At 35.9% G+C, this 13670-nt stretch overlaps 1 protein-coding gene across 5 annotated transcripts in view; it reads right to left on the bottom strand.

Moving 5' to 3' along the window:
* Positions 1-13670, bottom strand: part of LOC126976079 (glycerol kinase-like) — a 59154-nt gene that overhangs the window by 24062 nt on the left and 21422 nt on the right. For all 5 annotated transcript variants that reach the window (XM_050824259.1, XM_050824260.1, XM_050824261.1 and 2 more), the window contains exon 2: positions 3234-3316. In XM_050824259.1, coding sequence (XP_050680216.1) covers positions 3234-3308 — 75 coding nt within the window. In that variant the 5' untranslated portion in view covers positions 3309-3316. The remainder of the gene's footprint in view (positions 1-3233; positions 3317-13670) is intronic.

The raw sequence follows: 13670 nt of genomic DNA, 5'->3' as shown, positions 1-13670 counted from the left end.
ACTCTGTTCCACTGAACTGTACTGCAGTCCGTACACGTCCTATAGCTGAGATCTATAGAGCGTAGGTACTTAGGACTTTGCTTAGACTTTAATTAATATGTAAAACTTAGCTGAGTGTAAGGTAATATAGCATAATCTTTGATTTCGTTTTTGTTCGTTTTGTTTTATATGATGAGATGATTGCGAAACTGAAGTGGCTGTGGGCAGGGTACATAGCTCATGGACAGATGGCCGAAGTCCTCGAGTGCGGACCACGTAGTGTTGGTAGGATAGTCCACAAGATGGATCGATGATGTGGTCAAGATCGATCGATAGGTTGGATGAGGGCAGCGCAGGACCGACCGATTGTGTTTTACCAAACTCAGCCTAAGATCTACCTGTTAAAACTGGACTAAAGCTCTATCAACTACAATATTTTTTATCGCCTAATTCCTGCTACGGGATACTACGTCCAACCTGATCTAGATAAAAGAGCTACAAGCTACAGCGTAGCAAACGTTCATAGAGTAGTTTATCAAAGTCAAATTTTTATACATACATAATAATGGGGTGATTGGGCAGGTTGCCATTCAAAGTTTTGGCCAATTAATATTAATTGAATCTCCGTTTAGTAAATATTAAAAAATTTATACACCACTTTATAGAAATATATTTAAACAACGTGATGAGTGGTGCACACAGATAAAACATTTTTAAATTTATGCGTCCGCGTCGTATTTATGTTTTATGTACTTATATCATTAAAACAATTTTTTATTTAGTACATAATAATATACTTTTGTCTATATAAAATGGATGTTTAAAAAAATCCTATAAAAACATAAGAAAGAAATAATTAATTTTAATGCAAGTTTCAAATTCCTATAAAATAACAAACGCGTGGAAAAGAGATCTGCTAACATAAAGCGGTAATCCTTAATTTTATTTTTATATTTTATTATAATTTTTATAAAAATATTTGCCCTAGCCGCTCTATGTCCTAACTCTATAAACTCTTTGGTGTGACAGTATCGGCATACCAACAGAGCCAAAGAAGTTTCACGGCCCTACAAATAAACTTGGTATAAATTTATAAACCAAGAATAAACAAAATGTTGGTTTTGTTCGCTGAAAACACTGTCTGAAGTTTTACGAATGTCAAGCAGCCTTACTAACTAATGCGGGAAATGTTAAACGTCCGAATAAACCAAAGATAATAAAAATGACTATTCATGGTATATTATAAAAATAAAAAGTATGATGAAATTGAAAATTTGTTTATAGCTATACGTTAAATTATTAATTATCCAGCCTTACTTACCTTACCGATATACGCACAACATACAGAAAGAAAAAAAAAAAACTTTAAATTTCATTGTTTATTTTATACTATTATCTTATAAAATTATAGTATGCATAATAATAGCTTATATTTCACATCTACAATAAATTAATATTTCTATTTATCTATATGTATACATGTACCCTTATATATTTATCTTTAATACTTTATTATACATTATTACTTTAAAAGTTCAAAATAAACCCAATCAAAAATACCTTACTATATTATTATATGAAAATAGCCCAAGTCAACAGTCTTTGTAGTCAACCCAAATGTTTTTAAGTATACCCTCAATTTTATTACTGACCGCTCAAGTACTAACCAGTAATATGTATGATAGACAAATGTTATTTATTTTCTCGTAGAACTGTTAAAGTTATATACGCTTTTTTTATGTATTGAAGTTATCTGTAAAAAACAATGTATCTGGAAGTAACTAGTATTAAAATACAGACCCGGCCTAGTTTAATGCTAGTGACAACTAAAATAATATAAAATATTTTAATTAACTATTAGAAACACTACTTATCCTACGGGATTAGTGGTGCGATTATTTTCAAAACATTGTGAATATTTGAAAATTATTTTGATGTATTTGGTGTTGTTTGTCCAGAAAAATGTCGTGTATGTTCCATTACTTGTATTGTTATTATAGTATAATAATATTAAGTAGAATTAAGTGAACTAAGTAATGTATGAAGGATTTATAATAAAGATTTCTATATTATCAGGTATAACTTTATACCAAGTTTATTTGTAAGGCCGTTCGTGTTTAAAATCACAAACAGCACCAACATTAATGCCAAGACAGTTTTCTTGCTCCCTTTCCCTCACAAGAGGGACTCTCTTTACGCGTATTGATCTACATCATATTATATAGTCACATTATAAATAGAACAGGGACGTAGCCTCCCCATCTCGCCAGAACACCCGACCCATGAACAAAATGGCTATCCATTTCATTTTAATTAATTTAAACTTAATTAACAGCAAACTGAAGATATAAATATACATATGAAAGGGAATGCTAAATAGGTACTATCTATCTGTATAGGTATATAAAACACAAACACGGCATTGGAAAACGCCTGTTGATTTAAAATAGTGGCAATGAGTTTCTTGCCACTTCTTCTCATTTAAAATTTTCCGAAGTGGTTGTTATTGTAACAAGATAAACTTTTGACATTAATTAGTGTCATTTCTATAACCTACATGAATAAAGTGATTCTGATTAGATATTGGGTGTCTGTCCCATAAGGTCTTGATGAGAAAGCCTTAAAATCATTGAGCTTCTAGGATGTCGAGATCACAATCTATTCAGGTTCAAACATTTCCCATAGAGTAAGATTAAAAATGATGGTTGGTTTGTTGATTAAAACAGACAGGAGAGGTCTCGTTCGTCACTAGTATTTAAAATAATAATACTGATGTCCTTTCGGGGCCTTAAATATTAATTATTTTAAAACTTCAACTTCCATGCGTCATGCTCGTGAACGGGCGCTAATGGTTGAAGATCCTGTCATCGACAGCTCGGACAATACCTTTATTAAATTAAATTTTAGCTAAAATTTATGAACGATGCGGAACTCGACCTCTTGGGTTCCGTCCGAGCGCTCTTCCACTGAGCCAACCGTTCTGGTGTTCTAGTGACGTATGGTTCATAAATATTGGTGTATCTTGTTCAACTCTCAGGTTGTGTCTTCAACTACAGGATCTACTTTACAGTTGATAACCTGCTCAACCCCAATAACCGCATATTAGGAATATGACTTGAGATGTCCCTCTTTCAAACCGCTACGCCATATATATTTTTGTTATGCGTTACGACTCATTTCGGCGCTGCAGGGGGCGGATGACGTCGCTTAAGAACAGGTAGGTTCTGCTCGTAAAAATACCATAAAATACTTACCACAAACCGCACAGTCTTGGTCCCATCATCAATAGCCCCCACCAGCGTCTTCCTAACACCATCACGGACCGGCATATCGTCATCTGGAACAAATACATTCATTTATAATTTAAGCAACCCTCATTGCTTTACAAAACGTAAACGTAACCGGAGTCAATAGAGAAGAGAATCTAAAATGGTGTTGCTTTTCATTAGTCCTCTCACTCACACTCTATTGCTATACTTACTGATACACGCGCCAAAAAAACAGTTCTAAATTTAAATGACACAGAATCTTAAGAAGAGGAGCAATAGCTCAACGTTGTTTTAGTTTTTTAGGGTTCTATACCCACAGGGTAATTAGCGAAAACTTTATTACTTAGACTCCGGTGACCGCCCGTCATCTCTTAAACCGCCGCGTACCACCGCTTGTCAAGCCGCAATCAACGAGCACAAATTGGCAGTGCTAGACGGGACGCGACCGTGAACTCTCAACAAACAGCCTGATGAACGATCTCCGATTGGTCCAAAACTAGTCAATACCAAAACCGATTCGTGAGTACTAAAGCCGATTTAAAGTATTATTGTGACGAGTGTTATTGCGATGCCGCTCAGGAATCCTGACAGGCACTGCATTGTAACGAGTGGAGCGTAACTCATACCATCAGGTAATCGTCGTCTTTTTGTTTTTTCTGAATTTATCACAGTATTTTCGCTATAGCAACAAGTAATACAAAACAAAAATAACGAAAAACAAAATGGCCGCGATGAAAATGAAAAAAAAATTATTGATAAGTACAAACCCCTAATGTTATATACAATATACTCAATCATATTGATACCTCAGTTCCAAAGAGTCACAATGCAGATTAGGGTTCTCAACAAAATTAAAAAAAAAAAACGAGTTGGCTCTGTATAAAGCGAAAATATCCTAGACTTATGAAAAAATATTGTAATAACTAAACTTTATTCACTTATCGACTTGTTTCTCTGTGGAATGGTGTGTTATCGTTTATGGAACAATTACACATACTTATCTCAAACGTACTAAATTTCAGACTTGTTATACTTATCGATGTCTTGTTTTATGGTACGAAAACCTTCGTATGAATAATTCCCATTTGGAAAACCATAATTTCCCTGCAGCCATCCTTATGTCTTTAACTGTATTCTGATAACAACATCTTCAGATAAAGCATCATAGATCCACTACATAATACCTAACTCTATTTAGATATAATCGTAGTAAATTTCCACGCATCCATTTTATCATCAAACAGGTCAATATCATAAACACTGCCTTATCAGTATAGTTAAGTCTGAACTAATCTAATCCGTGAAGAATTAAATGCTTGCTAAAGATAGAGCAAGTCTCGACACAATTAACCAGACTTACAATATATGAACAACGCGTGCAAGAGATATGAACATCTCTAACGGACATACAGCAAGATAGAAAATGAAAACGAATCTGTTGTTACTGTAACGGGTAACCAATTTTGCGTGCAAACGAGCGTACGGGTCACCTGGTGTTAAGTGACCACCGCCCACATTCTCTTGCAACACCAGAAGAATCACAGGAGAGTTGCCGGCTTTTAAGGAAGGTGTACGCGCTTTTTTGAAGGTACCCATGTCGTATCGTCCCGGAAACACCGCACAAGGAAGCTTATTCCACAGCTTTGTAGTACTTGGAAGAAAGCTCCTTGAAAAGCGCACAGTGGAGGATCGCCACACATCCAGATGGTGGGCATGATATCCAATTCGTTAGCAGTCAGCCGCGCTTGGCATTAGCTCCTTAGTATTTGAATATAAAACCACTAACTAAGGCACACATTGACAAATCAAAAGTGGTCACGCTTTAAAAATTAAAAAATAAATATTCATTCCCGGCAATATATTTCGGCTAGTCAAATGGGGTTTCTGTGACATCAGAGTCAATCCTGAATCTATATTGTACTAATAAATGTATGGTCGGTATTTTACTTCGGTTATACTGCGAAAACTACTGAACAAATCAGAATAAATTTAGTATATAATGTGTTGGTGATTACTTATTTAGAACCAATTTTTTTTACCTAGAAATGCCTATAAATTCGCAGTACAACTAATTCAGCCCATGACATTTCATTACATATAGTGATAATGCATACAATGAGCGGGCGCGTTTTTATTTAGTTTATAGTTTGATTGTTTATTACTTTACAAATGCAAAAACTTGAAACAGAATCTTAACATTGATCTCAACGAGAATCATATGTTAATGATCTTTAATAACAGAAAGAAACAATGGATATGGTAATTCCAGTTAAATTATATTTTCTACATTTATATATTATGTTTAGTTTTAGAAATTAATGTGAGAAAATATAAATTGAGAAAACTTAAAAATTTAATTAATTATCACAACGCGCTTCAACCAATAGCATCGCGTTTCGATGTTTTATATTTCGCGCGTATATATTGCACTTTTGTATATTTAATTTTGATTATCAGCACAAATTTAATAAAAAAATCTATTTAAGATTAAATAAATAATAATAAGTTACATGCGTATAACCTATCGCTTGCGAATCGAAACCCTGTAATAACTACTATTTCAAACTAATGTCAAATGACTGCACGTTTCATAGTAAACTAAATTTCAATTTTTACATTGGCAATCCCGCCTCTTATCACGTAGTATTAACAACCTCTTTGGTTGATGATGCTAAATTGTGATGGCCACAACACAAGAAAGGCTAGCTAGAAAGAAGAAATTGAATTGATTTATTTTTGGTTTTAACTGATAAAGTAGAGCACCGAGTGATTTTATAACATCGAGAAAATAGTACCTAATCCTATTTATCATCTGTTTACAAGAACGAAGATAATTATGATCACTACAAGTAAAAAATAGAGCTAATAGTATAATTATGTGTGAATTGACTGACATTCAAAAATGGCCTTGGTTTTTATGTTTTAACCTCTCTGATATGAGTAGAACACAGATTGACATAACTTCAAACTTACAGCATGTAAAATACGCCTTTAAATCTTTACAGTTAGTTACAATAATTTAAAAACAATAATAATACGTTTGGATTTGCAACGTGTCTTTCTTACAAATATATATTTATTGAGATTTCTCCCACGATTTCTTCCGCGCCAATCTGTTTTAAATATTCTTGTTTTATTAAAATGGAATGGGCTGATAAAGAGAATCGAATTGCTGTGATAATATTACAGAGCGTAGATATGGAGCCAAATGCAGAAGCGTGCTATGGTTTTCTAGCAAGGTAGGCATTGTAGATTTAATGAGTCGTGCTTGCGATTTACTTCGACAGTAGACGTAAGTTGTATAAAACGCTGCTTTCTTCATATATGCAATCTGTAGACTGCTTACCGTAGGTAGTAAATTAACTGTAACACTAGTGCTATATTTATTTAGGTTTAAATTGAGGTAGGCACTGCCTAATTGCCTATATGATATGCACGCCCCTGGCAAAATGTCTATATTTGAATAATGAAACTCTTTATCCACTTGGTATTAGTACAAACTCAATTAACACGATAGGATTTAAAATCACTTATTGAACTGCAAAAACTACCATTAAAAAAAGAATGCGTTAGACCTGAGAAGAACGGGCGCACAAAAGTCGAATGTTTTTGACAGAAAAAGATCAGGTGGTCCACGTAGTAATCATGGTAAAAAGGCGAATATTTCCGAAGCGAAAGTTTGGATAATTTGGAGTTCCTAAAAGAAACCATAAAATTGGTATTGAAGAATTTTCGCATGGACTAAGTGTCAATCTGGTCTCAACATTTACAGGCATTATGATGGTGAGATTTACGACAGCGGTCCTCAAAGAGATTTTACCCCAATAGGATACCTGCTCCAGAGTCTGAGAATCTCTCCCCGCGCATTCTCGTTCGGACCGCCTATCTTATTTTGTGGAGGCATCAACACCACGCCAACCCGATCCACAATTAGTATGGACTTTTTCAACATTAGGGGAATCCACTCCAATTTAAACGCCGTCTACCACCAAACCCCTTGATGGATGGGTAAGGCCGACTGCCCCATTATCCTTACGTTTTTCCTTACGGAGATGCAGATATCTCGACCGACCTACGCAACATACGACGCCGGGTACAAAATTGAGCATAATTAAGGAAGATATCTAAAGTCACCGTCTCACAAATTTAGAGGGCAGGGACCTGTCTACTCTCTGGCGCGCTGGCTTCCAGACGTGGATAGCCACATGCCGTCCTTATTAGCCTTACTACTCATCCCGATAGTTACCAGGTCTGTATCAACACCCCTCTGGGAACGTCCGACCATTGCCTGGTGAAGAGTGTAGGGTCTACTCAAAGGCCGCGTTGCAGAACACCAGCGACCCATCGTGTTATATCTTATTGACAAAAGTAACGTAATGGTAAAGGTACTAAGTTTGAAAATACCTTAAAATGTACCCTGATATTTTTGTTAATCACATCATTCCGAATATAAACTTACAGAATAATATTATACTACATTTTAATTTGGCTTTCTAGACGTCAGCCCATACGATATCGCAAAAAAAAATGCGCGATAAATTCATAATATTGGATTATAAATATCTTCCGATTAGATACAAGCCATTGATATTCAATTTGTGTTTTGATTTTATCACTTTTACAGGATGTAGTACTAAGGTCAAAGTCGCATGTACTCGCATACTCTCATACAGACACGCAGTATTATTATAATAACACTGTACTGGAGATACCGTATACACCGGCCATGCGGAAAACGCTCTTGGGATTTAGAAACTTATCGAAAAATAATTTTCTACCGTTTAGTTTAGTTTTTTATGAAAGCGAATTTTTTGTTGTTTCTTTTATCTATTATTTATTTGATATTTTTTATATTAGCAAATCCGTTGGCTATCAAATTATGTTCCTGAACATATTATTTTTTATTTATTAATTTTGTGTTTACATTTTTTGGCAAAATCATAGTCACAGTATGTTCCGATCAAACCCAAGTAACCAGACACATAATTAAAGAATGGACTACTCGTAGAAAAAATACGTCTCATGTGAATAACTAGTAATAAATTTTATATAGTCATATGTAATTTATTGTTCAAAATTAAATGATTGATAATTATTTTGATGTCAATGCAATCACTATCACCGATTCGGACACAAACGGCGCTCTGAGATAAGATACTGCGCAAGAAACTTTTCCAGTTGCAATTATTTAAACAACATGTTACTACCACTTATGCAATTGCTGAATAAAATCATAATCTGCCCGTGTATGCATGCATGGTTACGTATATGCAATGGTAATTATTACTAAGAAAAAATGCTCTAATTAGTTCAAAAAGTGCGTGACTTATGTTAACAACCCAATTTGTTGAAAATAGCCATTGTTGGCACGTTCAAGTAAAATAGGTTTGTTTACTTATTAACGTATCCCTTGACATTACACAGTATGGGAAATACCGACCACCTAGAAACACAAACTCAATGATTTTGAGCTTGACTATTGCGAATTGGTAGATAATGTGTGGAGCACACTGAGAATTAGGAACATTTAAGTATAGAGCACTCCCAACTTAAAGGCCGGAATCGCATCTCTTGACCCAAAATCTGGAAATTTTTATCAAACACCTAAGTTCATAGTATCATATATAAGTTCCAATCACTCGTCGTTAATGAGTACGATGGCGTGTATGTCTACTGAGTTTGTAGTAGTCACCGTAGACATTTAAATTTATACTGTTTTAAATCATTCGTCTCAAGCCAACGTACTATCTTTAATAGAACATTGTTCACCTCGTCGTTAAAAATAAATATCATCAGCAAACATTGCAACTTCATGGATATCGTCTTCTACAAAAAATGGTGCAAGGGGTCAAATGCTTTGGATAAAACAAAAAAAATGCCAAATGTATTCCGTGATTTTTATAATTGAATAGTCCAAATGGATAATACGTATGTTTAATAATCCTAATCTATACTTATAATAAATCTGTAGAATTTCTGTACAAAGAAAAAAATGCTTAAAATCGAGTCAGGGGGATGAAAGAAGAGAAATAGATGTATATATAAAGCGTACACCGTCCAAAACAGGAATTAAAGACTCGACTTATATTAACTTAAATAATTTAGTTAACCGAGACAAGTATACATATGTAAACCTACGTCAGACATCACCTCCTAACAAATACCAGCTGTTAAAACTGTAACACTCATATAATTATCTACTGTATTAGTGTACGACCTTTTATGAAGAAAATAGATATATTATTATTACTAAAGAATAAATAAAATAATAAAAGATGCATTGATCTGTTGCTATTATAATTGTAATAAACTACAATGGCAATGGACCAATCATATATCGCTACAGATTACTTGATAAGATATGAGCGATACATTTAAAATCAATTAAAGCTCTAATAAAGAAAACTTAACCAACAGGACATTATTCGTCAGAACTTTTACAAAACGCATCTTTTTAATAGACACAGAGATCTCACTTTTTCGTCAATAGCGGAAAACTTCATATTGGTATGTGAATAATAATCTAATTTGATAAATAATTTGAAAGTTATGGCTTTCCAACAAAAAAAAAATTTTAAGAAATATAGTTTCTTTTTTTTTTATTCGACTGACTAAATTATCCTGAACGATTATTCTACACAAATAATAAAATCGTAAAAATGAAAAACTGTACATTAAAAAAATAAGAATATCTAATATCTACTTATATACTAATAAAAAATATTGCGATATTTTCATTTAATATAAAGCTAATAAAGTTTTAAGAAACAAAGATTTTTATAAGTAGGTACTACGTGCTTAGTCATGTGTGTTCGCGGGCAAAGGCGTGGGCAGTCAAAAATATATTTATTGTTGATAAGCCCCGAGTGAATTGAAATGTAATAATTGTTATAAACGCAGTTCTGCACTGAACCTCAACTGAATACATTGCTGCTTATTGACTTAATATTGAAGGATATTTTGAAAAACTGGAGTAAATGCGGCAATGTATAGATATACCTTATTGTGGTGTATGTTGTAGCATGTTCCAAATTTCGGCTTTATGTATAGAACGTCATTGGAGTCAGGGGTAAAAAAACATACATTTTATCCCGTATATTCATATATTATATATATAGTAATTTTAACAGTTCCAGAGAGATTTTAGGTCGTATCAACATAAATAATAATTGTGAAAGAAGGTGATGGAGGGAAAGAGAATCAGAAGGTTCTCGCCATGTGTAAAACGAAAATTTGCGATTATTTGTAAAATTCAAGATGGCCCCACGAAAAATTATCATTCATGAATGAGATTGTGAATTGTAAGAAAGAGGGATGCGCATGAGTCCTACTAACTTCGGCTACGAGTGCACACATAGAAACTATATGGGGATTATAATATTAACTATAAATAAGATACTAGTTAGGAAATTCACTTAAATTAAGAAAAAAATTTTTTTATTCTTCATAATAAGTATTACTGCTTTACATCGAATTGCAAATAAATTTTTCTTATTTCAAGAAATCGAGTCCAAGTCCGAGCTGGGTTATCGTGAGAAGCGGCCAGCGGGAGCAAGATCCATATTCAGGCCGTGGTCGTATGGGTGATAAAATCGTAGGTGTCCATTTTAAAAGCTAAGTCGTCGGTAAAGTAGTAATAACCGAGAAAAACTAATTGAAAACGCACATACACACAAAAACTTGTTGAAAAAGCCAAAAATTCTGGGCGGCATTACAACTGCAATCGTCATCTCGAGACATGAGATGTCAAGTCTCATTTGCCCAGTAATTTGACTAGCTAGCGGTAGCATTCTTAAAAAACTCAATTTCACTAGCTACAGCGCCCTTCAGACCGAAACACAGTAAAGCTTACACATTACTGCTTCACGGCAGAAATAGGCGCTGTTGTGGTACCCATACTCTAGCCTGCATCCGGTGCAAAGGAGACTGGTAATTAATTAATTATATTATAGATTTAAACTGATCTATTTCATTACTTTTTAATACTATTATTATTAACATTGCAGGCTATTATTAATATCTAACAATCGCACTGTGCAACAATATACGAGTATTTGCTACTACATCCAGTTGCTGTAGTACAAAAAGCTATTCACATTATCCTATTATTTAAAACCTGTGTGATGATGACCATATTATATTGTAACAAATAGATAGAATATTAACCGGTTCAAAATCGATAAAATCAAATATCATTAATCAGTAAATCGCTTCGAATAATTAGTAATTGGCAGCACTGATTCGAAACATTCAAATATGTCGTCAAAGGTACAGGTAGTACGAGTAGACCACTCGCAAAATCGACAACGATAGATTCGGAACGATACGATAATACTCCGAATATATCGCAACTATCCTACTCTAACAAATGTTCGAATTCCTTATCGTTTATCGTTACCATAGACTAATATTTTGACTTTTTTACGATGTTAGTGTGAATGAAATATGTTCAAATCTAAACATTATCTGTGCTATGTCGCTGTTAAGTGTCAAAAGTCAAAACATAGTATAGGTGCTAAGGACCATGCCAGACTCTGCACCACCAATTTGGTATTATTTACACATAATGTAAATGTTAAAAAAATATGTAATGAATATAATATGACCATTTAAAATTGAATAAATAATACAAGACTTGCAGATAATAAAATGTAAAAAAAAGTAACTCAACCCTTCTCGTCGACTTCCTATTTCTCAGGCGGCCATTTGCATTATTTCTACGCATAAACGATCAACAAAATGACTTAAATGACTTAGTAGTAAAAAAATCTTGTTGAATAGTAAATCACATATAATTATTTCAATAATATTTATTAAGTATGTATATTGTATGGCAAATATATCTATACATATATTTGCCCTGCACTTTTCCCGGGGCGTCCCAAAAAGAACAGGGGAGTCCCAGGCCCATGGGTGTCGTAAGAGGCGACTAAGGGCTTTTTAGAAGTGGGAGAGTCACGCTGCCGTCTTTTGACGTCAGCACAATCGGGCCAGACTCGTCCGGGTTAATTACCACACTCGCACAGAATACCGGCGTGAAGTAGCGGCCTAGTGCCGCTATGTTTCGCATAGGTTAGTGTCGAGGACCGGTGGCCATTCCCCCCCCCCCACCCCTCCACCCGAATATGACAGCGGTACTCAAAAAGATTTTACCCCAGGAGGGTACCGGCTCTACCAGAGTTGGAGAATCCCTCCCCGGGCACTCTAGCCCGGGCTGCCCTTCGTATTCTGGGGAGGGCACAGAACCGCGCATGACCAAGGACAAACGAGGCAGTATCACCACGGCACCCCGCTCCACACTCAACGTGGACTTTTGCAATATCAGGGGAATTCACTCCAATTTAAACGCCGTCCACCACCACCTTGAGACGGCGCAGCCGGCCTTGTGTTTCCTTACTGAGACGCAGATATCTCGACCTAGCGATACGTCATATTTAACTTAAAATTTAGCACAATTTTTTGCCTCATATATATACAGGGAGGATATCTGCTGTCGCCGTCTCGGCAATTTTGAGGGTAGGGACCTGTCCACTCTCTGACTCCGCGTAGATTTAGAGGACCGCGTCCGCATCTATGCGTGTGTCTACAGGTCCCATAGTGGTAACGCAGAAACCGATCATCTCATGGGCTGCGTTCAAGCGGCAATTGACGACGTACTTGCTCAGATCCCCTCCGCTGAAATCGTAGTCTTGGGTGATTTCAACGGGCACAATGCCGAATGGCTTGGATCACGTACCACAGACTACGCAGGGCGATCTGTGCATAATTTTGCATTGGCGTATGGTCTGTCCCAATTGGTTGAGTCGCCAACGCGGCTCCCGGATGTGGATAGCCACATGCCGTCCTTATTGGATCTTCTGCTGACTACACATCCCGATGGTTACCAGGTCTTTGTCGACGCCCCTCTCGGAACGTCCGACCATTGCCTGGTCAGGAGTGTAGTGCCTATCCGACGCCAACGTCGTAGACCACCAGCGACCCGCCGTGTTTGGCACTACAAGTCAGCAGATTGGGATAGGATGCGTTCCTTTTTTGCATCCTACCCTTGGGGCAGGGTTTGTTTCTTTTCGGATGATCCTAGTGCCTGAGCCGTTGCAGTAGCCGATGTGATACTACAGGGTATGGATATTTTTATACCAAACTCTGTAGTACCCATCGGTGGCAGATCACAGCCCTGGTTCGATGCGTCTGTTAAAGCAGCATCTGACTGCAAAAAACAGGCGTATCGAACTTGGGTTGCGACGCTGGGCACAAAGGATCCGAACTGCACAGTTCTTAAGAGGAAATACAACCGTGCCTCCAGATTTTTTTAAGCGGCAAATCGCCCGTGCAAAGTCAAAACACGTCGTCAAAATCGGCGAGCAGCTTTCCAGTTACCCGACCGGAACACGCAAGTTCTGGTCGTTGTCGAAAGCTGCTCTT

Source organism: Leptidea sinapis, chromosome 39 (genome assembly GCF_905404315.1).
Source record: "Leptidea sinapis chromosome 39, ilLepSina1.1, whole genome shotgun sequence".
Lineage (NCBI taxonomy): Eukaryota > Metazoa > Arthropoda > Insecta > Lepidoptera > Pieridae > Leptidea > Leptidea sinapis.
This window is presented reverse-complemented; position numbering and strand designations above follow the sequence as displayed.